Source organism: Mustela nivalis, assembly GCF_964662115.1.
Source record: "Mustela nivalis genome assembly, chromosome: X".
In the NCBI taxonomy this organism is placed as follows: Eukaryota; Metazoa; Chordata; class Mammalia; order Carnivora; family Mustelidae; genus Mustela; species Mustela nivalis.
The window spans coordinates 10,747,288-10,773,689 of NC_139040.1; the positions used below are offsets into that span (position 1 = coordinate 10,747,288).

Sequence of the window (26,402 nt, forward strand, 5' to 3'; positions counted from 1 at the left end):
AAACAGAGTTGTCCAAAACCATGGGATGTAGCAAAAGTGGTCCTAAGAGCAAAGAATATAGCAATACAGGACTACCTTATGAAGCAAGAAAAATCTCAAATAAACAATCTGTCTTTACACCTATAGAAGCTAGAAGAAGAACAACAATCAAATCCTAAAACCAGCAGAAGGAGGGGGAAAAATAAAAATCAGAGCATAAATAAATGATATTGAAACCACAAAACCAACAGAATAAATCAATAGACCAGGAGATGATCCTTTAAAAAAAATTAACAAAATTGATAAAACCCTAGCCAGACTTATCAAAAAGAGAAAGGAACCAAATAAATAAAATCACAAGGGAAAGAGGAGAAATTACAACCAATGCCACAGAAATACAAACAAGAGAATATTATGAGAAAGAATATGCCAACAAATTGGAAAATCTAGGAGTAATGGAAAAATTTCTAGAAACATATAAAGTACCAAAACTGAAACAGGAAGACACAGAAAACTTGAACAGACTGATAACTCGCAAGGGAATTGAATCAATAATCAAAAAACTCTCAACAAACAAAAGTTCAGGAACAGATGGCTTCCCGGGGAAATTCTACTAGACATTTAAAGAAGAGTTAATACCTATTAGTCTCAAATTATTCCAAAAAATAGAAAAGAAAGGAAATTTCCCAAATTCATTCTATGAGGCTAGCATTACCCCATTACCAAAACCAGATAAAGACACCACTAAAAAAGAGAACTGCAGGTCAATATCTCTGATGAACATAGATGCAAAAGTTCTCAGTAAAATAGTAGAAAATGAAATACAACAATACATTAGAAAAATCATTCACCACAATCAAGTGGGATTTATTCCTGCATTGCAAGAGTGGTTCAATATTTGCAAATTAATAAACACAATACATCGTTAATAAAAGAATAAATTAATAAAAGGATAAGAACATACGATCATCTCAATAGATATAAAAAGAACATTTGACAAAGTACAACATCCATTCATGATAAAAACCCTCAATAAAGTAGGTTTAGAGGGAACATACCTCAATATAATAAAGGTCATATAAGAAAAACCTACAGCTCATATCATCCTAAATGGGGAAAGAACTTTTCCTCTATGGTCAGGAACAAGACAGGCATATTGACTCTCACCATTTTTATTTAACATAGCACTGGAAGTCCTAGCCACAGCAATCAGAAAAGAAAGAAATAAAAGGCATCCAAACTGGCAAGGAACAAGTCAAACTTCCACTATTTGTAAATGACATGATACTCTATATAGAAAACCTGAATGAATCCACCAAAAAACTGCTAGAAGTGATAAAGAAATTCAATCAAATCTCAGGATACAAAATCAATGTACAGAAATATGTTGTATTTCTAGACATCAATAATGAAGTACCAGAAAGAGAAATTAAAGAAACAATTCCATTTATAATTGCACCAAAAATGATAAGATACCTAGAAATACATCTAACAAAGAGGCAAAAGACCTGTACTATGAAAACTATAATACACCGGTGAAAGAAACTGAGGATGACACAGAAATGGGAAGACATTCCATGCTTATGGATTGGAAGGACAAATATTGTTAAAATGCCTATTCTACCCAAAACAACCTACATATTTAATGCAATCCCTATCAAAATACCAGCATTTTTCACAGATCTAGAACAAATAATCTTAAAATCTGTACGAAACCACAAAAGACCCTGAATAGGCAAAGAAACATTGAAAACAAAAACCAAAGGTGGAGGCATCACAATTCTAGACTTTTTATATTACAAAGCTATACTAATCAAAACTGCATGGTAGTGGCACAAAAATAGACACATAGAAAGAGAATACAGGCAGTAACTTCTTTGACAGCAGCTGTAGCAACTTTCTTTCTTTCTTTATCTTTTTTTTTTTTTCATGGTCAACTAATCTTCAACAAATGAGGAAAAAATACCCAATGGAAAAAAGACAGTCTCTTCAACAAATGGTGCTGGGAAAATTGGACACCCACATGGAGGAGAATAAAGCTGGACCATTCTCTTATACCACACACAAAAATAAACTCAAAACGGACGAAAGACCTCAATGTCAACAGGAATCCACCAAAATCTTAGAGGAGAACATAGGCATTAACCTCTTCTACGTTGGCCACAGCAACTTCTTTCAAGAATGTCTCTAAAGGCAAGGGAAACAAAAGCAAAAATGAACTTTTGCGACTTCATCAAGATAAAAAGCTTCTGCTCAGCAAAGGAACAGTCAACAAAACTAAGAGGCAACCCATAGAATGGGAGAAGATATTTGCAAATGACATATCAGATAAAGGGTTAGCATCCAAGTTTTATAAAGAACTTTTCAAACAATTTCTTTCTAGATGTGTTTCCTGAGGTATCGGAAACAAAGCAAAAATAAAATATTGAGAACCTCAAAAGAAAAAGCTTCTGTACAGCAAAAGAAATAATCAACAAAACTAAAAGGCAATCCATTGAATGGGAGAAGATATTTGCAAATGACATGTCTGAAAAAGGGTTAGTATCCAAAATCTATAAAGAAATTATACTATTCAAACCCCAAAACAAATAGTCCAATTAACAGTGGGCAGAAGACATGAATAGACATTTTTCCAAAGATGACATCCAGATGGTCAACAGAAACATGGAATGATGCTCAGTATCACTGATAATCAGGGAAATGCAAATCAGAACTACAATGAGATATCACCTCACACCTGTTAGAATGGCTAAAATTGACAACACAAGGAATAACAGCTATTGGCAAGGATGCAGAAAAAGGGGAACCCTGTTGCAGTGTTGGTGGGAAAGCAAACTGGTGCAGCCATTCCTGAAAACAATAAGGAATTTCCTCAAAAAATTACAAATAAAACTAACCTATGATCTAGCAATTATACAACTAGGTATTGACCCAAAGAATTCAAAGACTCTAATTCACAAGGATACATGCACCTTGATGTTTATAGCAGCAGTATCTACAACAGTCAGATTATGGAAATAGCCCAAGTGTCTATCAGTTGATGAATGGATTTAAAAAGTGGCATATACATATGATGGAATATTACTCAGCCATAAAAAAGAATGAAATCTTGCCATTTGCAATGACATGGGTGGAGCTAGAAATTATTACTTTAAGTGAACTAGGAGACAGACAAATAACACATGATGTCACTTATGTGGGATTTAAGAAACAAAAAATAAACATCAGAGGGAGAAAAGAGGCAAACCAAGAGACAGACTTTAAGTTACCAGGGCCGGAGCGGGGGTAGAGGATGGGTCAAATACAGAATGGGGTTTAAAGAGTACACTTGTGATGGGCACAAGAGGATGAATGGAAGTACTGAATCACTATATTGTACACCTGAAACCAATATTACGCTGTATGTTAGCTAGCTGGAATTTGAATAAAAACTGAAGAAAAAGAAAGGATAAAAATTTGGGGCTCCTCTCTGACACAAAATAAATAAAATTCTGCACGGTTTAAAGATGAAAATGTTAAAATAAAATTAACAAACTGAGAGCTGCTGGAGGGGGAGCGGGTGGGGGAAGGGGTAACTGGGTGAGGGGTATTAAAGAGGATACTTGATGGAATGAGCGCTAGGTGTTACGTACAATTGATGAATCACTAAATTCTACCTCTGATACTAATAAAAAATAAATACAAGTTAAAAGATAAAATTAATATAGATAATTTGAAACTTATATACAATCTAAGAGTCAAAAGTTTTTATTCAAGCTCGGCAACCTAGACACTATAAAGAGAAGTCTGAAATATTTGAGCACTTCAAACTTAAAATATAATCATATGGCAAAAGTAAAGGTAAAATCAAAAGACAAATAAATAGAGAAAAATATATTTGTAGTAGATATTACAAATAAAGGGCTCATATCCAGCATATAAAGTTTCCTCACTTTAATTAAAACACACACACACACACACACACACATCTGAATTGAAAGTGTTTAAACGGTATAAGGATTCATAGAAGAAAATATCTTGTCAATGAACAAGTGAAGTTACTCAGCCTAACAAGAATCAGAAATTAACATAACAAAGGCATATCACTTTAGGACCATTAAATATGTTACCACATATTGCTGGAGGGTGGTGGAAGCTAACATGTTATCTCATACATCTGCTGAGGGATATGTGCTGTAGTAAAGGCATTTGGAATTCAATCTGGCAACATCTATTAAAATTAAGAATTCACATAAACTTAACTTAGCAATTCCATCTCTGAGGCCCTTTTCCATGGAAATGAAAGCACAAATGTATAATGATGAATATAAACAAAATGTATTAAAAACACACACACACACACACACACATTCAAATTAATTGTAACATTGTTTGTGGTGGCCCAAAATTTGGAATCAACTTGAATGTCTTCAATAGAGGAATGGTTTAATAAGTTGTGTTTCATTCAAATCATCACACTTTACATATCCACTTTTAAAAGTGTGTTATGTCTATACCAGATGATGTGGGAAAACTTCTATGAAGTGTTTCTAAGCAAGAAGAACAAGATGTGGTAAAGAGTAAAATACTGCCCCTATACGTTTGTATGTATATGTGTATAATTTACATTATTGTATGAACATGGAGAAAGATATGGAAAAGTGTACAGCAAGTTTTTAACACTGGTTATCCAGTGAAGGACAGGGTAATGAAATGCAAAAGTTCTATAGAATTAGTTTTCTCAGCATTAAAAATATCTATAAAGTGACTTTACTTATGTAAATGCACACATAAGTGTTTAAATCAATGTAGAGCCACGTACAGAAAGATTGTTGCCCAAATTGTGCTAATTGCAGGGTGTTTTAAGCTTTAGGGATTATGAGTTCTTTTAAACTTTGTTCCTGATATTTGGAATTTTTAACAATAAAAATGTTAAATGATTTTAAGTTTAACATTTTCTAAAGCAAATATTACAGAGCAGATTAAGGAAATGATCCAGTATGTATAATATGATTTGATTGTTCACTCCTTCAGTCATTCATCAATGCACTGAGCAGTCATCATGATATTGTGTTAGCTGTGTTAGGGTGGCTGGAATTATAAAGATGGATGAAATATGCTCCTTGCCATTGTGAATTGTATATCAGGGGAGATAGATATGTAAATGAATAATTCTCATACAATATTACAATTACTTTAAAGTATTTGTAGGGCAACAGGAACAACTAACTCTGCTGGCATGGTGGTGATGAGGCTTCAGAGGGGAATCATGATTTGAGCTTAGCCTTGAAGAGTGAGTAAGCTTTAATCACTTACCAGCCCAAGGTGGGGAGGGGAAAGCAATCCCTTCAAAGAAGGAAACAACATCGTGTCCTATTTCATTTCATCAAGGATGTGGAGGAAGCAGTAAACAGCATATGATTTTAGTCTTGTGATGATAATGCACAAAGATGGGGAGATATCAGAGACCAAAAAGAAAAAAAAAAGCATCATGGGAGCAAGGGAGTTTGAAAGGTTCTGATCATGAAGTAATAAAATGAGAACCTTTGAAAAATGCAAATAGATTTCTCTGAGGGAAGAAAAATTGAAAGCTGTAATTAATGGGAAGAAGCAACTGTCAAAGCAACCTGACTAAGCTCAGCAGGTTATATTTGCAGTTAGGAAAGAAATATGGTTGCTGTTCATTGAGGACCTTATGGAAGGAGGTTGGTGAGAAGAGGATAGGTATTGAAGTGTTGATTCATTAGGTAGGAAGAGGGAATGTTAGAGATCAGCCATTGCCACCACTTCGTTATATAAATTAATCATAAGCCACATAAAGACATTTACTGTGATGTAACTGAAGGTACCAGAATGTGTCACCTTTGCGGGAAGGTGCCCCCAAATCCCATGTCTTCAGAAAATCAAACAGGGGTCAGTAGTCATGGGTTAGCAAAAGCTCACACAGACATGCTAGCTCTCAGGGAGTGTGGTGGGGGAGAGGAGCAAGAAGGAACACTTATTATTTCTTTATTTACATTACTGATAACAATAACAGAAGGCCTTTTATCAAGTGCTGATTATGGGTTTAATACAGAGTCCGGTGTTTCACATAAATTACCTCATCCAGAATGCCTCTAAGACATAAACACATATCATTATCACTTTACAGGTAAGGAAATTAAATCTTAGGTTAAGAAACTTACTCGAGGTCAAAAAGCTTTTAGGTGGTGAAGCTGTAAATGGAGGTAGGACTTCAAATCATATGCTCCAAATTGCTCTGCTCAACACCGAGTTGTATCTCCCTGCCCCCAGCTACAACCCTAATCCCAGCCACCATCATTTCACCCCTGTACTATTGCAACAGGCTGTCACCTCTCTGGTCCTACACAGTCAGCTTCCAGTGAACTTGCTAAACTACATCACTTTCCTGTATCAGACCATCCAGGGGCTCTGCACTGCACATAAGACAAACTGCAAGTTCTCACCCTGCAAGACCCTGTTCCCTGTACAGCCTTATCTCTGCCAGACTCTCTGGTTTCAGTCATCACCTCCACTCTGCCCATCTCTGTACTCCAGTCATACCACCTCTTTGCTATTCCTCAGGACATTGTTTTTGTTCTTATCTCACGGCATTGCTACTTTCTGTCCTTTGCACCAAAAATGCTCCTTTGAAGTCTTCACCCAGTTCACTCTATCTCATCATTCAGATCTCAAATCAATCATCAGCTCCTCAGAGACTTCATGCCCTTGGTCCTCTGCCTCACACCAGCACCTTAACTACTTCTTCACCCCCACGTAAATGTAATTACTTGACAGCAAGAACTATTAGACCGATGTTCTTCATTGTAATCCCAAGACTGGAACAGTGTCTGATTCATACTAGGCACTCAAGACATATGTTTCCTGAAATACTGGTATCCTTCTTAAAGTGCCAAACCCACATGCCTAATCTCTCTGTCTCCATCTATAGCATTAATTTTTTGTGGAGTATGTGAGCTTGTTGTTACCTTGCAGAAGTAAGATGTATACCCCCCAATCAAAATATGGTTTGAATTTCAAAACTAATGATGGCATACATAGACCAAGAGAGTACAAAAAGGATTATTATTCACATGAGTTATGCATCAAAAATAGAGTCAAACAAAAAATAGTAACTACATGAAGTGATGACTAATTAGATGGTTGTGATTATTTCACAATATATACATATCAAAACATTAAAGTTTACACCTTAAATATATACAATATTTGTCCATTTTACTTCAATAAACCTGAAAAAATGGAGTCATACTCTATTCCACATTATCCATGATGCTTGATGATAACAAAAATATTTCATCATATATTTAGCTTAATTTAGACTTGTTTATGTAAGCTATTATGGGATCTACAGCCATAATGCTCCATTATGGACTGCTAAATGCTCCATCGAATATTTTGTTCAAGAGCTCAGCATTGTGTATTCTGAGAATTGAAATGAATTGTCACTATCAATGTGTGGAACTCCCAAGATGATAAGCAGTGCCATGGTGAGACCTTATATTGTGTCTTTAATATGTGTAGAGAAATAACTAACCTTGATTTATATTTTAGGTATTTGTGAGGTAAGAGATTCCATGAGTTCTTTACCCCACATGAGGCAACCTTGGGTAAGGAATTGTTTGTACTGGCCAGACCAGATGGTCAAACCGTTGACAGTGGCTGAAAGATCTGTAGAAATGTGCAGAGGAAAATTGTTGGCAAAGACATCCAGTGCTAAGATGACTGCCTAAAGTTTTTCCAATTGAGCTAATCCTTGGGTCCTGTCCTTTATCAGAAACATCCTGATTAAGGGATGAAAAGCAGCAGCTCTAAAGCAAGCTCCATTAAGTGTAGCAGTGGTAATACCATTGGCTAAGTGAATGAACTCCCTTCGGTATTCACTCTGTTGATCCTTGCTTCCCCAGTTATTCAAAGGTTCTAAGATAAGATGACCTCTTCTAGCACTATGGCTTCTGGAAAAAGGTTTGAGCGCTGTGGAAGTTACCCTCTCCTGTAGGTGGGTTATGCAGAAAGCCTAGTTCTGGCTCTATCCTGTGGCAAGGAGGCCTTACTAGCCATGCTGAGCTTGCACAGTGCTGCTTTCATGAGCTATGTCATAATGAGCGGCTGGATATAGAGAGTCACAGACTCAGGACCTGAGAAAGCCTCTATTTCTAGGAAAGTACAGTATGTGCCATACTAATGTCATATAGCATTGGGCAAAGGTGGGAAGTTCCTTATATCAGAAGTGCATGGGCAACTAATGGACATCATGGATGTTCTAGGGATTCTAAGAGATCTGACAGAAAGTCTTTAAAGCCTCTTCAGTAAAAGGAGTCTCTGGGGCGGCCTAATAGGCGTGCCTGTTCCGAATCAATTTAGACAGATTCTAGAGCCTTTTATTATAGGGCATCTCATTCAAGGTGGGCCTATTTGCAAGTAACAGAACACATGGACTTAAATAAAATTTGCATTATGTGTAATGTTGCCTCCAGGATAAAAAAAATTGTCTAAAAGATTTTAGGCTTGTTTTAACAATGTGGGTACTAAGAAGGCTAAAAGCTGTTTTTTCACACTGTCTGGGCTAGAGCAGCCCTTTCTTACCACTTAATTTTTAAGAACTTGGGTGGTAGGGCCTTGCACCATGTGTGGGAGTAATGGTCTTACTCTTTTGTGAGTTCCTTTGTGAATGTTTTTATGTCATATGAATCTCCTCAAAGGATGTCACCAGTGGGATGTAATACCTGTACATCTGGAAAAAGCTCGAAGTGGTTAAGATACTGCCTGCAGAGATTATATGAGATGGCAGGGATGGGAGAGCTACCCCACTGAGTACCCAGGCAAAGGTGTATTGTGACCCTTTAAAGGTGAAGGTTACCTACAGATGAGAGAATGCTGATATAGGCACTGAAGAGAACATGTTAGCCAAATACATTGCTGTGACTCTAAAGTATTTATTAGTTACTTATTGGATGGAATCAGTAATTTCAATAATATTATAGATGGAGTTTTAATGGGTGGGACCATGATATTAAGAGCATGAAAATTCACACTGAGGCACATTCATATTTTCCTGGTTTAAGAACAAAGTCAAATTTGACTGTTAAATGCAGAAGCAGTGGGAATGATCACACCTTCTCTAAATAGGTCTTATATAATGGGTTTCAATCTTTGGAGTTCCTGTTTTCATTTAGATTGGGCCTCTTAAAAAAAATCTGGGGTAGAAGGTGTTATTTTAACTAGGGAGGAAAGTCCATAGAGTCATATTTTTTCAAATTGACAAGTGCCAGAGACTTAGTTTTATTACTCATTGGGTCAGACTGTCCCTGTGTGCTAGAGAATGTTTCAGGGCAATGACTGCTTTGGCAATGGAGAATCTGGACAAGGCAATAGTTCTTTCTGATGGTTAAGGTTACACGTTTCTATTTTGTGTTGTTAAATCTCTAGCTGTTTTTATCCGCTTGTCCAGATGTGGGCCAGAAGGCAAAAGAGGAATGAGGCTTAAAAGTTGTCAATAGTCAAACATTAAAACTGGGATCAGGGAGGGGCAGCTGGTAGCCCAGCTTGATAAGCTTCCTACTCTTGGTTTTAGCTCAGGTCATCATCTCAGCGGCATGGGATCAAGCCTCACATCAGGCTCAGCAACCAGCGTGGAGTCCGCTTAAGTTTCTCTCTCCTCCTCCCTCTGCCCCTCCTCAGCCCTGCTCATACTCTATTAGTTAAAATATGGGATCAGATTCATCATTACACACTGCCACCCCCTCATACATCACCCCTCTCTCTATCTGGGCCCCCCAAACACAGAAACACCCAAGTTCTTTTTTTTACTCTCCAGTGGGATAAGGTGTTAGGAAATTTATTTTCAGTCCCCCATCCTCATCTAGTCCTTATTCCCAATGTCCAGCTAACTATGGACTGGTTGGTCTGGGCCCCAAACTTGCACGATTCCACCTCCCTCCCTTTTCACTTACCCCTTTCTTTCCCCTCTTGTCAACAGAGAACAAACACACACACACATCTTTTTGCAATCTGTTGGTGTTTTATTCATCAAAACCCATGCACTTCATTTGGTCTCCACACAGGTGACCATGTAAGTTTAGCCCTCTAACGGAGCATCCATCTCTCCAGCGCTGTTTCTGGAGAGGTAACAGCTACTTCGAGGTCTTTGACCCCTGGTAGGCATAGAGCATTGCCTGGGTCGGGAGTCGGGCTTTCTTCTTCCTCCTTTGGCTGATTTTCATTCTTCTTTTTACTCTGCCTGTGGTAACAGACCAGTATTGTTGACTTCCTCTTCTTACGCTTGTCTGCACTCAGCTGAAGGGCTAATTTAACCTTTGAGAGTATCTTCTGCACCTGGTAGGAAAACAAAGTGAGCCCAGAAAAGACACTGGTTTTGAGGAAGAGGATGGAAATAGATGGGAGGGGGGACTTTAAAAGAATGGGTACAGACTGAGGAGGAGTTTTGTGCCAGATAAGGGCAGGACAGGTGTCTTGGGTGGGGGAATTGATGGAGAAGAGGAGAGGCATGAGTAGGGCAATCTGACCTTCTCACGTTCTTTGTCCTGGGGTTGACAAGGGGTCTTCATATTCTCGGTGATAGCAGTAACCCGCTGTTTTATTTGTGGGGCTTCCCTTTCTACTTCTGCCTCTGTATCCGAGTTAGACCCCGGCACTTCTTCACTAGCCTCTGCCATGCTGTACCAACAGTGGCCCACTCCAGGGCTCCTGGCCGCTATATATAGCACGCCAGGACAATGGGGAGCCACACCCATTAGTTTTGATTGGTCAGTAGGAAATCGCTCCAGCCAATGGTAGCCCTGGAGTAGCTTGCCATCACAAAGCACCTCACGTGAAAAGCCACGGGAGGAGGGGCAACAAGTAGGGAGTTCAGATGCTCTGCTTAGAGAAAGGGGGAGATTTCTCAACGCCCCCTAAAGAGCCCTAAAAAACTGACCTGTTACTCATTCTCATCTCCTCTGGTTCAGTTCCTATGGTACACATGGCAGGGAGAAGGTGATTATTCCAAGCCATTTCCCATGGCCACTCACATTCAGTGTTTCATTGTCATCTCCCAGTGCTTATCACTACATAGTATTTTGTGTTTTCTTAATAAACTTTTAATTTTACAACAGTTTTAGATATACAGAAAAATTGTGAAAATAATACCCATATATCCCATGTGCAATTTCCCTTAATTATTATGTTTTATGTTAAAACATTCTTTTTAGAATTTTTACATTTGTTAAACTTAGTGAACCAGCAGTGAAACTGTTATTTAACTGAAGTCTGTACCTTATTCAGATTCCCTTAGTTTTTATCTAATGTCTTTTTTATGTCATCTAGGATATCACATTAAATTTAGTTAACATAGCATGCCTTTTTAAGCTCTTAGCTGTAACAGTTTTAAACTACTTCTTTTTGAGGATTTTGACAGCATAGGGGTATTTTTTGTTTTTACATTAGTCCTCTGACATTATTAATCTTATAGCTGAACATTTCCCCAACATTCCCTATTTCCTTCACTCTTCAGCCCCCGGTGATCTTTTTCACTCTTTGTTTCTATGAGTTTGACTTTTTCTTTTTTTTTTTTTTTAGATTCCATATATAAGTGATACCATACCTATTTGTCCTCTGGTTTATTTCACTTAGCGTAATACCTCCTCTGGGTCCATTCATATTGTCACAAAGGGCAGGACTTCCTCCTTTCTCATGGCTGAATAATATATATAATATATCACATATACATTGCCTCATATTTTGGTCTTACCTAAAACTCCTCTGAGCTAATGTGCCCATATTTAGCTTTCAATAGATACATGAATTATCACACTTCCCTCCAACATGTGGCTCTACCAGACAACTTTTCCAGGTGATGGGCACACGTGTCTGTGAGTGTGTGTGTGTGTGTGTTTACTGGACATACTTAAGTGAGGTTCTTCTCTGCCCTGCTCATAGATATACACTTCTTCTAGAGAGTCCCAAATCAGATCATTACCATCAGGGTTATGGACCTCCCATGGCAACGGCTGAATTAATGCTTTGTCTTTGTCACAAGAGTGCCATGGATATTTCTCCCTAGAACCCTAAGGATCAGTCAGTCTCTCTCTCTCTCTCTCTCCCTCTCGTGTGTGTGTGTGTGTGTGTGAGAGAGAGAGAGAGATAAACAGCAGAAACATTTTGTAAGGTCCTGGTGAGTTGTCTGCTTTTAGAATTGTGGCTTCAGCATCTCAGATAGTAACTGTTCTTCCCCCACGTAAGTGACTACCCAATAAGCCTATATAGTAAACATACTATCAGTCTTTCCTTTTAGTTCCATATAGAAAGGGGGCCAATACCTATTTGAGATACAACTAATGTTTACACGGTAAGAGTCATTCCCTTGAGTTTAGTGTCAGTCACATAGTACTTTGGAATTGAGACACATGATTTAACCTGAGACCCTCAAATAGGTCTAGGTTGAGACACATAATCCGTGACTGCTTTAAGGAGGGCTCCAATCCAATCTTGTCACTGTATTCCAATTTATGTTGGTCAAATCTTAAGAATTCACAAATGTAGCACAAAGGATCACAGTTCAAAGTACAAGCTAGCCAATGGGCAGTAGCTCAAAGGGCTTGCTCACCAGCATGGAAGCCAAAGCAAGAGAAGAAAGAACCCTGGTGGTGGTGAAAAGTGCTGTGATGTCCTGCTTATAGGGCCAATTACCATGATCACTCCACAGAGACAGAATGATCTTTCACCCCAAATGTGGTTGGATATCAAGAGTAATGACACACTCACCAAGAGAGTATGAGAAAGCTTGTTACTCACATAATGAAGTTTTCTGGAGAGAACAGGGCAGGCTCTCAAACAGGTTCAAGAATGGCTTGATCTGCCTTCGGCTCAGGTCATGATCCCAGGGTCCTGGGATCGAGCCTCACGTCCGGCTCTCTGCTCTGCGGGGAGCCTGCTTCCTCCCCTCTCTCTCTCTCTGCCTGCCTCTCTGCCTACTTGTGATTTCTCTCTCTTTGTCAAATAAATAAAATATTAAAAAAAAAGAATGGCTTGAGAGAGCAAAACAAACAGCTGGCTTGGTTTTTATGGTGGCAAGGGAATGAATCTAGAGTGAGTGTTCCCACATAGAAGTCAGGGCTTGCATGGTCTGAACTTCCTACTGACCCCAAAGGAGAGAGTACCTGGGTTTTATTGTCAGATATAGATCCACAGGGAAAGAGAAAGAGAAAGTGGAGGGGCTCTTTTATAAAATAGTGCTGTGTAAATGAAAGATGTTCTAGCACAATTTAGAATTCTCATAAACATTATAAGAAGCTTCTCATATTGTTTTTAGTTTGAGCTACTTTTCACTAGATTAGTATTTCCCAAATTATGGTTCTTTAAATATTATTTAAGGTGGCTTAGAATTATCCTGGTTCATCAACAGAGAAACTGTGTAAGAGAAAAGACTGCTAGCATCAGCAAGCCTGACAGTCTATAGGAGAGAAGACCTAATTGCACTATCTGCTGAAATATGTAGTGGCTCTTTTATATTTTTCCCAACCTAGCTGATTACTGTGGCACCAAAGACTGTAATAATTATAGAAACTAACATTTATTGACCATTAAGTCTATGTAGGAATTATGCTAAATATTCATGTCCATATTTAAAACTCATCACAACTCTATTGAGGTAAGTGGCAAAATAGCACTTATTGCCAGCTCTGCTGGGACTCCTGAGGCCATCTCAATTCTAACTGCAGAAGCAGAGAAGAACATGGAGGAGGGTACATGGGAATATTTACGGGCCAGGTTCAAAAGGTTCATGCATTACTCCTACTCACTTTTCATTGCCAAAAACTCACACAGCCACACCTAATTACGAAAAGAAGTGGAGAACTTGCATGTTGGAGATCAGCTAGTAATCTCCGTCTCCACAATCCTGTTCATCACAATCTCCAGGATTTAGGATAGGGCCTAGCTCATGGTAAGTGGTCACAAATATTTCTGTCAAATGAATGTGTTTGAGCTCTTTTGGTCCGTTATGGAGATTAAAAACTTACAGAACTTGGTTAAACAATGGTTTCTTAGGTAGGACACCAAAAGCACAAGCAAGCAAGAAGAGTAAATTGGACTATATAGAAATGTTTTCTCTTGCAGAAAATACTATCAAGAAAGTGAAAAGGCACACTAGAGAAAAACAGGAAAATATTTGCAAATCATATATTTGATAAAGGTCAGGTGTCCAGAGTACAAAAAGAACTCTTACGAAAAAATACAAAATACCCAGTTAAAAATTAAAGGACTTGAATAGACATTTTGCCAGTGAAGATAAACAAATAGCCAACAAACACATGTAAATATGCTCGGTGTCATTAGTCATTAGGAAAATGCAAATCAAAACCATGATGAGATACCACTTCACACCCCCTAGGAAGGCTATAATTTTAAATAAAATTAAGAGGGAAGTCCAAGATGGCAGTATAAGAAGATCTTGAACTTACCTCCTTCCATGGACATACCAAATTTATAGCTACATGCGGATCATTTTCCTCTAATAAGACCTGAAAATTGGATAAAGTGCACTCCACAACAAAGGATAAAAGGACCATATTGAGACAGGTAGGAGAGGCAGAAACACACACACACACACATACACACACCAAAAAACCCACCTGCCTCTGCATGGTGACATGCAATAGAGAGAGATCTCACCAGATAGGTGCTTCTCCTGAATGAATGAAATGTTGATACCCTACATAGGTCACCTTAGTCCCTGGGATCTGCACCAGAAAGATGAGTCCCCAGAACATCTGTTTCAAAAACCAATGTGCTGTCATCCAGGGTCCCAAAGTTCTATAGGAAATAGTATCCCCTCTTGGAGGGCTCACATGCAGTTTCACTTACTCTAAAACCCAGCAAACAAACAAACAAAAAACAGCAGTTTGAAAAGTGCCTAGACTATATATAAGAGAGATTCATTTGCTGATCTGGGGGTATCTGCTGCAGAGACAGTTAAGATGCTCCCTGGAGGCGGAGCTACTGATAGATCCCGTCTCTGCACCCTTGCACCCTCCACCCAGTCTGCTAGCACAGGCAGGTAAGCTCAAACACAGCACCCTCCCCCCATGTTGCTGGGACTGGGAGGGGCAAGCAGTCCCAGCCCGTGCCAAGGTTGGAGAGTGTGGGTGATTACATTGTTCCCCTGCTCCCTGGCTGGGGCAGGGTAGCACAATCAGTCATGGAGTTCTCCCACTCCCTAGTTGAAGTCTGTGAGTGTAGGTTGTTGTGACACCCCCGCACTCCCTAGCTGGGACCAGCAAGAATGAGTGGTTATGGCGTTCTGCTGCTCTCAGACTAAAGCTGGCACATGTCCATAGAGAAGTCACTCTCTGAACGCATTGCTGAAGCCTGTGGGCAGGTAGAATCAAGACACTGTCCCACTGCCTTTATGAATCCGGTGAGCATTCCCTACCTCTAACGTTAGCTGCCATGCTAAAGCCAGTTGGAGCACACAATCCACACAGAGGCCACCCCTTAATTGTCTGGTTCTGTAGCCAATAGAACTGGTATTGCAGAGCTGCATGAGACTGTAGCAATTGGAAAGATAGTTCTTGACAGGCCACCACACCCAGGGCACTGCAATGGAGCCAACTAAAAGATAATATCCCAGTCTCCTCTGAAGAAAGGTCCATTTATTTAGCCTGGAGCTAAATTCTCCACTCAAAAGACAAAAAGTAACTAAATGGATTTTAAAAACAAGACGCATCTATATACTACCTACCAAAATACTCATTTCAGGAGTAAGGACACATGCAGACTGAAAGTGAAGGAATGGAAAAAATGTTCAATTCACATTGGAATGAAAAGAAAGATGGTGTAGCTATCCATATAACCTACAAAAGAGACTTTAAAATAAAGACCATGATAAAAAGACAAGGGGGGTACTACATAATGATAAAGGGTCAATCCAACAAGAAAACATAACATTTATAAATATATATGTACCCAGCCAAATATATAAAGTAAATATTAACAGACTTAGGGAGAAATTGATAACAATACAACAATAGTAGGCGATTTTACATCCGTTTTATATCAGTGCATACATCATCCAGACAGAAAAATCAGCCTTAAACAACACATTAGACCAGATGATTTAATAGATATATACAAAACATTCCAACCAAAAGCAATAGAATACACATTCTTTTCAAGGGCACATGGAACATTCTCCAGGAAAGATCACATGTTAGGCCAAAAAAAAAAAAAAAAAAAAGTCTTAATAAATTCAAGAATATTGAAATCATATCAAGCATCTTTTCCTACCACAATGGTAAAGTACTACAAATAAATTACAAGAAGAACATTGAAACACTACAAATATGTAGAGACTAAAAACCATCTTATTGAACAACAATTTGTCATAGAAGAAATCAAAGGAAAAATAAAAGCAATCTACAGATTCCACACAATCCCTATCAAAATTCTAATGGCATTTTTTTTAATAGAACTAGGACAAATAATTCTAAAATTTGTATGGAACACTAAAGATACCCCCAAAAGTCAAAACAATCTTGAGAAAGAACAAAGCCAGAAGTGTGTTCCCTGATTTCAAATATACTACAAATCTATAGTAAACAAAACCATACAGTATTGACAAAAACAGACATATGATCAATGGAATAGAATAAAGAGCCTAGAAATAAACCCATGCATGTATGGTCAATTAATTTACGATAAGGAGGCAGGAGTATGCAACAGGGAAAGACAGTCTCTTCAATAATGGTATTGGGAAAACTGGACAGCTACATGCAAAAGAATAAAACTAGACCACAGTCTTAGAGCATGTATAAAAATTAACTAAAAAAATGGATTAAAGACTTGAATGAAAGACCCAAAACCATAAAACTCCTAGAAGAAAACATAGAGGGTAAGCTCTTTGACATCAATCTTAGCCACATTTTCTTGGATCTGACTCCAAAGACAAGGGAAATGAAAGCAAAAAAAAAAAACAAATGGGACTACTACCACTGCTACTGCACAGCCAAGGAAACCATCAACAAAACAAAAAGGCAACTTACTAAACTGGAGAAGATATTTGAAAAATCATAATCCAACAAGAGGTTAATATCCAAAATATATAATTAACTCTAACAATTCAATAACATAAGAACAAATAATCCAATTAAAAAATGGCAGATCTTTTCCAAAGAAGACATACAGATGGCCAACAGGCACATGAAAAGATGTTTAACATCACAATCATAAGGGAAACACAAAGCAAAATCACAATGAGATATCATTGCCTGTTAATATGGTTTATGCCTGTTAAAATGGATATTATGAAAAAGACAAGAAACAGTAAGTGTTGGTAAGGATGTAGAGAAAAAAGAATCTTTGTGTTCTGTTGGTACAAATGTAAATTGGTGCAGCCACCATGGAAAAGAGTATAGTTTCCTCAAAAAAATTAAAAATATAACTACTATATGATCCAATAATTCCACTGCTATGTATCTATCTGAAGAAAACAAACAAACTGAATTAAAAAAAACACTAAAAAGGATATATGCATCCTTATGTTCACTGAAGCATTACCTACAATAGCCAAGATATGGAACAACCTAAGTGTCCACTGAGAGATGAATGGATAAGAAAGATGTGGTATACATAAACCATGGAATACTGCTCAGTGATTAAAAAAACGTCTTACTATTTGCAACAACATGGATGAACATTGAGGGTATCATGCTAAGTGAAATAAGTCAGAGAAAGAATGACAAACACTGAATATTTTCACGTATATATGGAATCTAAAATCAAAACAAACGAAAACCCTAGAGTCATAGATACAGAGAACAGATTAGTTTGTTACCAGAGGGGAGGTGGGATGAGAGGGGAGGGAAAAATGGGTTAAGAAGTACAAGCTTTCAGTTATAAGTAAGTCAGAGGGATATAATGTATAGCAAGGGGAATATAAATAATAATATTATATTAACTTTGTAAGGTGACAATAACTAGACTTATTGTATTGGCCATTTTGCAGCATATACAAATGTTGAATCACTGTATTATATATCTGAAAGTACTATAATACTGTATATCAATTATACCTCAATAAAAAATAAATAGATAAAAGGAAAATAACAAGTATTGGCAAGGAGGTGAAGAAATTAAAACCCTCATACACTTATGGTGGGAACATAAAATGATGCAGCCTCTGGAAAACAGTTTGACAGTTCCTCAACAAGTTAAACATAGACTTGCCATATCACCCAGGGTTTCCACTCCTGGATATATAACCAAAAGAACTGAAAGCATGGGGTGGAGGGAACAGGGAGCATTATGAAGGCAAAGGACAGATCATGTTTCAAGAAGGAAAAAAGTCAACTTTATTAAATATTTTTCACAGGAAAGATGGAGACAGAAGATTATTGAACTTAGTAATATGGAGGTAATTGGTAACTTTTTAAAAAGGAGATTAAAGAAGTGGAAAATATTTAATATAAACCCTGCTAGTATATATCAAGGAGATAATGTAAGATGAGGAAATAGGTGGTGAATAGGCAATTTCTTTTACAAGGTGTGATGCCAAGAAGAGGAGAAAGTGGCACTATAGCTAGAGGGGGATTTGGTATCAAGCGAATATACTTTTAAAAGTGTAGATTCTAGAGGATATCTGTATGTTGATGTGAATAATTCAATAAAATTGATAATGTAAAAGATCAAGGGGATAATTATAGAAGAAAAAGTATTGAGAAAGCAAGTGGAGTATTCAAAGCACAAGTAGATGGGACACACAGTAAAAATAGAAGGGTTGTCCTTACATGAGAACAGGGGATGTTTATATACTGTAAAGAAAAGAAGGAAATGATTGCAGTATGGTTCCCAATGCAGGTAAGATGGTGGATTTGGTGGGAAAGATTTAAGGGAATTCTCTCTTGATTCTTCATTTTCCTCAGTGAAGGATGAGGCAAGGTCATAAAATGACAGGAATTAGTGCAGGAGGTTTAGGAACTGAGGAGAGGATAAGGTGCTGATATTCATTTGGAAAAAAATGGAAATGGGCACACAATACGGAAGGATTGCTGATTTGAGATCTCTGGTCAAGAATTTAAGTTGATATGAGTCAGCTCAGTCTTGTAAATTTCTACAGCAGCATACGGCACTTGTATACAGGAACAGAGTAGGTAGATAGCTAGATTTCAGAAGGGTTGTGGTTTTGCCAGGAGTGTATTAGAGTGGTATGGTAGATATGGATATGAAGGTTTATGAAAGTAAGTGATAATAGTGATGGAATGTGAACTCTATTTTGGTAAAGAATAAGGAAATGAGGAATGAGAAGGGTGAAAATTAGTAAAGTTCATAAACTGGAATTCAAAGTTAAAGAATTGCTAGAGTTGTGTATATGTGTGTATGCATGTGCACATGTGCGTGTGTGTGTGTGTGTACACACATGCACATGAAGGAGGTATTTTTGGCAGGAAGAACAACCAGTCGTACCTCAAGAGATACATGTTTTAAAATTGAGATTTCAGAATTGGTACAATTTTTGAGAATGGCAATATCTATAGCATGAGCATTAAAATGAGTGGCTTAAGTATGATGGAAGAAAAATGTCATTGGACATGAGGACATCAAAGACTTGCAAGGCCAAAAATGTTGGATGAATATCCACATAGATGACAGATGTTGAAGCTGACAGAATTTAAGTAGAGAGGAAAAAGGGGGTCCGGAATTTAAGTGTCTACTGAATGATGGGAAAGGCATAAGGAAAGGCAGCACGTGATACTAATAATGTAAACTACAAATGAGCTCTGGATTTCTTTTTTTTTTTTTTTTCTTTTTTTAAGACTTTATTTATGTGGTGAGTGCTGTGAAGTGTGTAAACCTGGTGATTCACAGACCTGTACCCCTGGGGATAAAAATATATGTTTATAAAAAATAAAAAGTTAAAAAAAAAAAGATAAAAAAAAGACTTTATTTATGTATTTGACAGACAGAGATCACAAGAAGGCAGAGAGGCAGGCAGAGAGAAAGAGGAAGGGAAGCAGGCTCCCTGCTGAGCAGAAAGCCCTATACAGGGCTAGATCCCTGGACCCTGAGACCATGACCTGAGCCAAAGGCAGAGGCTTTAACCCACTGAGCCACCCAGGCGCCCGGAGCTCTGAATTTCAAAGGAGAATGGAGCAGACATGGTTTAGAAGTGATAATGAGGAGCACAGCAACCAGCTACTCCACCTCTACTCCCTGGGGTATATGAGGAAAACTAATGTTTACTTAAGAGCACTGTAGGGGAAATGATTTCCTCAACGCACAATCACATCCCAGTTATAAAACACAGATGAACATTGAGAGAAAAATTTGAAGCTACTGGAGAGTTTCTTAACAATCTACTATCAGTAACAGAGGGCAGGAAAGAAGGGCTTATTTTTTTTAAATCTTTTTAAAAGATTTTATTTATTTATTTACTTATTTATTTATTTAAGAGAGAGACAGTGAGAGAGAGTCTGAGAGAGCAGAAGGTCAGAGCGAGAAGACGACTCCCTGTTGCACTGGGCGCCCAATCCGGAACTCGATCCAGTACTCCAGGATCACGACCTGAGACTAAGGCGGTTGCTTAACCAACTGAGCCACCCAGGCACCCAAAAGAAGGGCTTATGAAGATGGAGAGAGGGTAGTGTAGTGTTGTTTATAGAACAGTATGTGGATAAAAATGATGGATAATATGCAGTGTTGTGACTTAAGTATAAGTGATGAGACAAGATAAACCTTGTGATTGCATGGCAGTCTGGGAGGTCAGTAAAGCCCTCCTGACTGGGGATTGCTTGAGATTAACCTAGAACCTAGAAGAATCCAGAAACACCAAAAGGAACATGTTTCCTCTAAATACCATGTATCATGGTATTTAGGCTGATGCATGATGATGCAGCCTTTCAAAGATAGACTAGTAAGGACATCTAAAAGGGTAGATTTGAAAGGAGAGGAAAGTGTGTGTTCAGGAATGTGGGTGTGTATGAAAAATAGCATCATATTCTAATGTCAGAAGGTAGCTATTATAGGCATATGGAGCTGTGCACTATTTTTGGACAACCCAGGATGCCTGCACACATGTGGCCCACATGTAGGTACCAACATTGGGCACCTGCAAAGCTAAAACGGGGGAAGCAGAAAGAGGCCAAGGGGAAGTAGTATTATCCCAATACAGTAATACGTTTACTGAGGCCTCCTAAATGGCAGGTGGAAAATAATGGAAGAAAAGAAAGTGAACTTTTCCCCCCTAACATCTCTCTTTAGGAAGAAGTATTTGGAATTGTATTTCCTACATAAATTCACCTGCTAAAACTCCAGGGAGCTCATCAGTGGGCAGATGTTCCCACCTAAGTATGGTTACCAGCAAACATTTAATCAAAATCATGGCTGCATATGGCTCAAATTAAAAGGTTTCTCTTTGTCATTGTCTTTTAAAAGAACAATTCCCCATGCTTATAGTTCCAGGCTCAGAACATCAATTCAACCTGCCTCAGGAGCTTTGTGACTATCCCTTTCTTCTGGGAGTCAGCGCTGCTCCCAAGTAATCAATTTGCGAAGTATTGCAAAAGTGCTTTTCTTTTCGGTGTTTATGTAGGAATGTCTAGGAGTGAAGTATAGACAGGGTTCAATTTCTTTCATCAAATGCATACAGTGTATATGAGCATCAAGGCAAGAGGACAGAGAGCTTTAACTGAACTTCCAATAAAAATAGGGGTTCAAACGCTGGAATCATTTTATATTAGCCTTGTGAGTTAGGCTAGGTACCTAACCACTCTGAACCTGTTTTCTGATTTCTAAAAAAGTAGAGAATAATATCTCATAAGGCTATTATAAAGAGCAAATGAAATAATTCACATTGTGAATATAACACAATGACCCACAGAATGGGAGGAAAAATTTGCAAATCATATGTTGGATAAGAAATTTTATCCAGAATACATAAAGAACTCTTGCAAGTCAATGACAAAAAGATAAATAACCCAATTAAAAATGGGCAAAGGATCTGAATAGACATTTCTCCAAGGAAGATACACAAATGTCCAACAAGCACATTAAAGATGCTTGACATCAATAGTTAAGCAAATGAAAACCACCAAGAGTATTACTTCATACTCACCAGAATGGCTAGAATAAAAAAAGTCAGATAATCATAAGTGTTGGTGAGGATGTAGAGAAATCAGAACCCTCATCCACTATTAATGAAAATATAAAATGGTGCAGATGCTTTGGAAAAGTTTGGTAATTTCTCAAAAAGTGAAACAGAGTTACTATATGAACCCCCAATTCTACCTATAGGTTTATTCCCAAGATAATGAAAATATATGTCCACACAAAAAATTATACATGAATGTTCAGAACAGCAATATTCATAATCCTCAAAGGTGGAAACAACCTGAATGCCCACCAACCAATGAATGGATAAACAAAATTTGGCATATCCATATAATGAAATACTATCCAGCCATCAAAAGGAATGAAGTACTAATCCATATTACAACATAGATGAGCCTTGAAAACATTATGCTAAGTGAAATAAGTCAGTCACAAAAGACCACCTAAGTGTATCCCTCTATTCATATGAAATTGAAGAGGGAAATCTATACAAACAAAGCAGATTAGTAGTTGCTTATGGTTGAGGGTAAAAGCTGTTGGGGAATGATAGCTAAAGAATATAGGGCTTCTTTTTGAGACATTGAAAATGTTCTGCAATAGATCATGGGGCCAGTTGTACAACTCTGCAACTATATGAAAAAAAAAAAACACCGACTTGTACACTTCAAATGAGTGAATTGTATGGCACGTGAATTACTTCTCAGTGAAGTTGATTAAAAAGCCTATGTGGTAGGCAGGAAAAAAGAGTATAGCATATCACCTGGAACATGTAAATGTTCATTAAGTGATAGCTATTATTATTCTATCATCATTTATTATATTCCTCTGATAAATTTCGTTTGTCAGGTTCAAAATCAACCCAGGCCAAATGATTAATTACTGGGAAGGAATTAAGTATGACTAATAAACCTTAATGATTGATGGACTGATCTTTGAAGTCAAACAATCATGGATCTTTTACTACTAACATATGACCCTGAGCATACTAGCTTCTAAGTTTCCTCATCTCTAAGCTGCAGGTAATAACAGCACCTGCCTCATATAAATATTGTTAAGAATAAATGAAATAAAGTATGTGCTAAGACCAGCACAGTGACTGGAACATAATAATTCTCAGCAAAAATTAGGTCTCCCTATCTCAAGCAAACTCCCCAGATGTTCTAATTCCCCCAAAAGATACTTCAAATATTTATATGCTACCAATTTTTATTTTAAATGTCAAACTTTACCTGGAAATTGCTTTCAATAATGGTTCACTGCTTAATATTGTCAGCTGCCAAAATGTCAATTATTCCAAAAGGCTATATTCTTATTCTCACTGTCCTCTATTGGTAGCTTGTTGATGGATGCAAGTCACTAATTTTCATTGAGTTTATAGGTATTTTTCATTTTAATCAACCACTGGTGCATCTTTGCCATTCTTTTAGCTACCGGAAAGAAAATCATTTATTGAAAAGTCAATGGAATAAATGTGATTCAATGAATATAGCTGTCAATGTTAGAAATGAAAACTACTCCACTCGCAAGGGGTTGTTTTTTTTTTCCAGATTTACTCAAAATCAGTGACCTTAAATAACTAAAGAAAAAATAAAACAAGATGTTAACATGTCAAGATGTGCTTGGAAATCAATACACAGTTGTTCTTAATATAAAGAAAGGAAGACAAAACCTCCACAAAATCCCTGATACAACAAATCATGTTCTTTGCTCTAGGGATTAAAGAGAAGAGCAATTTTGTCACAACTATATATCATCTACCCAGATGTGTGACTTTTTTCAAATCTATGAAACCTGCAAATTCCATTCTATAAACCTGAAACACAAACACTGAATTTAAAGATAACCATAGGTACTTTTGTAATCAAGCTTAAGTTACACTATAGTGGAATAAAATACATTTTTATGTCTTACAACTTTATTCAGAAATTCAGCATAGGAATTGGCTATAAAAGTCTCAGACTTCATTTATATCTTCCAAAGTTACGCTTTTGTTCTGGAATTTTAACTATTTTAAACTAACTTAACAGAAACATTAACAAAAGCAAAATACACATTATAGGCTATTTCAGGGAAAGGTATGCCCTTCAGCAAATCTCTACACAGGGAATGGCACATGTCAAGTTCACTGCCTTTTTGCCAAGGTGTGAGTGTACAACAGGCAAGTATGAGAATTTAAATCCTCAGAAGAAATATGATGCTACTTTTGAGAACAACTTGACCTGAAGATCACAGAGACTGTTCCTAGGAGGAAAACTTCTAAGTTTCACTCTGGTCTGCACAAATCAATAGCATTATTTCTGCCCACTCTTCCTCTTCCCAGTTTAATTCATAGGGGCACACTCATGGCCTTAGATTCACCCTACTTTCTCCTCAGTGTTGTCTGCTCTAAAATGCAGATTCTGTATGTTCTCTTGCTGGGCTATGCCAAGGTCAATGCCACATAGATAGCTTCTCTCTCAGAGTCCTCAGGGTTATCTCATCCTGCCCCACTATGAGGCCATTTCCTTGAACATTTTCTTCATCTTAATAGGTAATGTCATCAGAGCTAACATTTATTGAGCTTTTACCATGCACCAGATCCTGTTTTAAGCACTTCACATGCATTACCTTAACTGATCCCCCAACAATCCTAAAAAGTAGGTTATATTATAAGCTCTACTTTACCATTTTACTGAATGTATGGAAATGTTTCTCTTTCTTTAGTGTCAAATGTAATGAGGAAAAAATATATATAAAGTAATGTGTCAATAGTAATTCCAATTGATACCAGTAAAATTAGAACATCTTTCTTAAATTAATTGATCATATGTATTTTTTTAGGAGTTACCTAATCAAATCTTTGTACATTTTCCTACTGGGACATTACATAGTCCTTATTGTTTCCTAAAAAAAACTTTACATATTAATCAATTCTTGCATGACACATGTATCCCTTTTTTTCTGGTTATTTACCTTTTATTTTATACACACACACACACACACACACACACACACACACATTTATTTATTTATTTATTTTAAAGATTTTGTTTATTTGACAGAGATCACAAGTAGGCAGAGAGGCAGGCGGGGGGCAGGGGTGGGGGAAGCAGGTACCCGGCTAAGCAGAGAGCCCGATATGAAGCTCGATCCCAGGACCCTAAGATCATGACCTGAGCCGAAGGCAGAGGCTCAACCCACTGAGCCACCCAGGTGCCCCTTATATATGCTTTTATACAGAGAAGTTTTGATTATTTTTATGCAGGAAGAGCCTTGTATTTTCGAAGCACACTCAATCCACAATGAGAATAATAATAGTAAAGCTAAAATATCAATAATATTGATAATAACAGTATCAATAGATTTCTGCATTCCTATTTTACTTTCACAGCCCTTGTGGACAATGGTAATGGTAGAAAGAACAATTTAATTAGCAGGCCCTAGAATTACACTGATTACAGTTTACTTTACATAGGAAACTAAAAGAAGGAATTTCTGCCTTTTTCCAATTCAAGTTCCCTTGCAGCGTTTAATGTCAAAAGATAGAACAGGCGAGACAACATATATTTCTAACCGTATAATTTCCACTAGCTTAAACCAAGTAAATGGATAAAAAGGTAAGTCAACAGTGGCCAAAATCTCTCTCTGGATCAAGCTCATTCTTGTATATAGAACACCAATTGTGTTCCTGATAGCCTCACTGTTTAGTCAATAGTATAAATCCTACCAAAATTCCTCCCACTATCTTTCCCCAAAATGGAATTAACTTGACCAAGTGCTACTCTGCTTCTTACTATTCTTTATTTACAGGAAGAGCAAATTTTTCTGTAAAGGAAAGCACAGTAAATAGTTTAGTTGCTTCTAAACTTCCGCTCCTCCTCCTTTTCTAGCTCCTCCTTCTACTCTTGCTCTTCTTTTTCAAATCACATTTGTCTTGATGTAATGCCATGAGATTTTAGAAAGTGGAACATGATTAAGAATAGAAACATTATTTTTTTAGTGGCCCATTTCTGTTTGCCCCCAGAATCATGTGTTACCTGCTTTTATTGGCACCCCAGATTGGATGTGATCTGCTGACTCACAGGCAGTGCTGTCTGGTGCTGACATAGACCTGCTTGAGAGAGTTGATTCTATGTGTCTCTTCATAATTTTGTGTTTGATGACAGTAGGTTGGTAGGCTGAAAATAGCCATAGTGAGAGTATTTGTTCCATGGAATTAGGCAAATGCTATAAATCAAGTGTATCAGTTTGCCTGGGCTGCTATAATAAGTATTGAAAACTAGGTGGTTTAATGAATAGAAACTGGTTTTCTCAAAGTTCTGTACTCCCATGTAGACTGCAGC

At 37.5% G+C, this 26,402-nt stretch overlaps 1 protein-coding gene across 1 annotated transcript; it reads right to left on the minus strand.

Annotated features, from left to right (window-relative positions):
• Positions 1-9,987: 9,987 nt before the first annotated feature.
• LOC309855704 (uncharacterized protein) lies at positions 9,988-10,683 on the minus strand. Its single transcript, XM_082716254.1, has 2 exons — positions 10,506-10,683; positions 9,988-10,314 (listed from the first exon to the last, which is right to left on the minus strand). Exons 1-2 carry the CDS (start codon positions 10,653-10,655, stop codon positions 10,066-10,068), a joined length of 399 nt encoding a protein of 132 aa, XP_082572380.1. The 5' UTR covers positions 10,656-10,683; the 3' UTR covers positions 9,988-10,065.
• Positions 10,684-26,402: the final 15,719 nt, after the last annotated feature.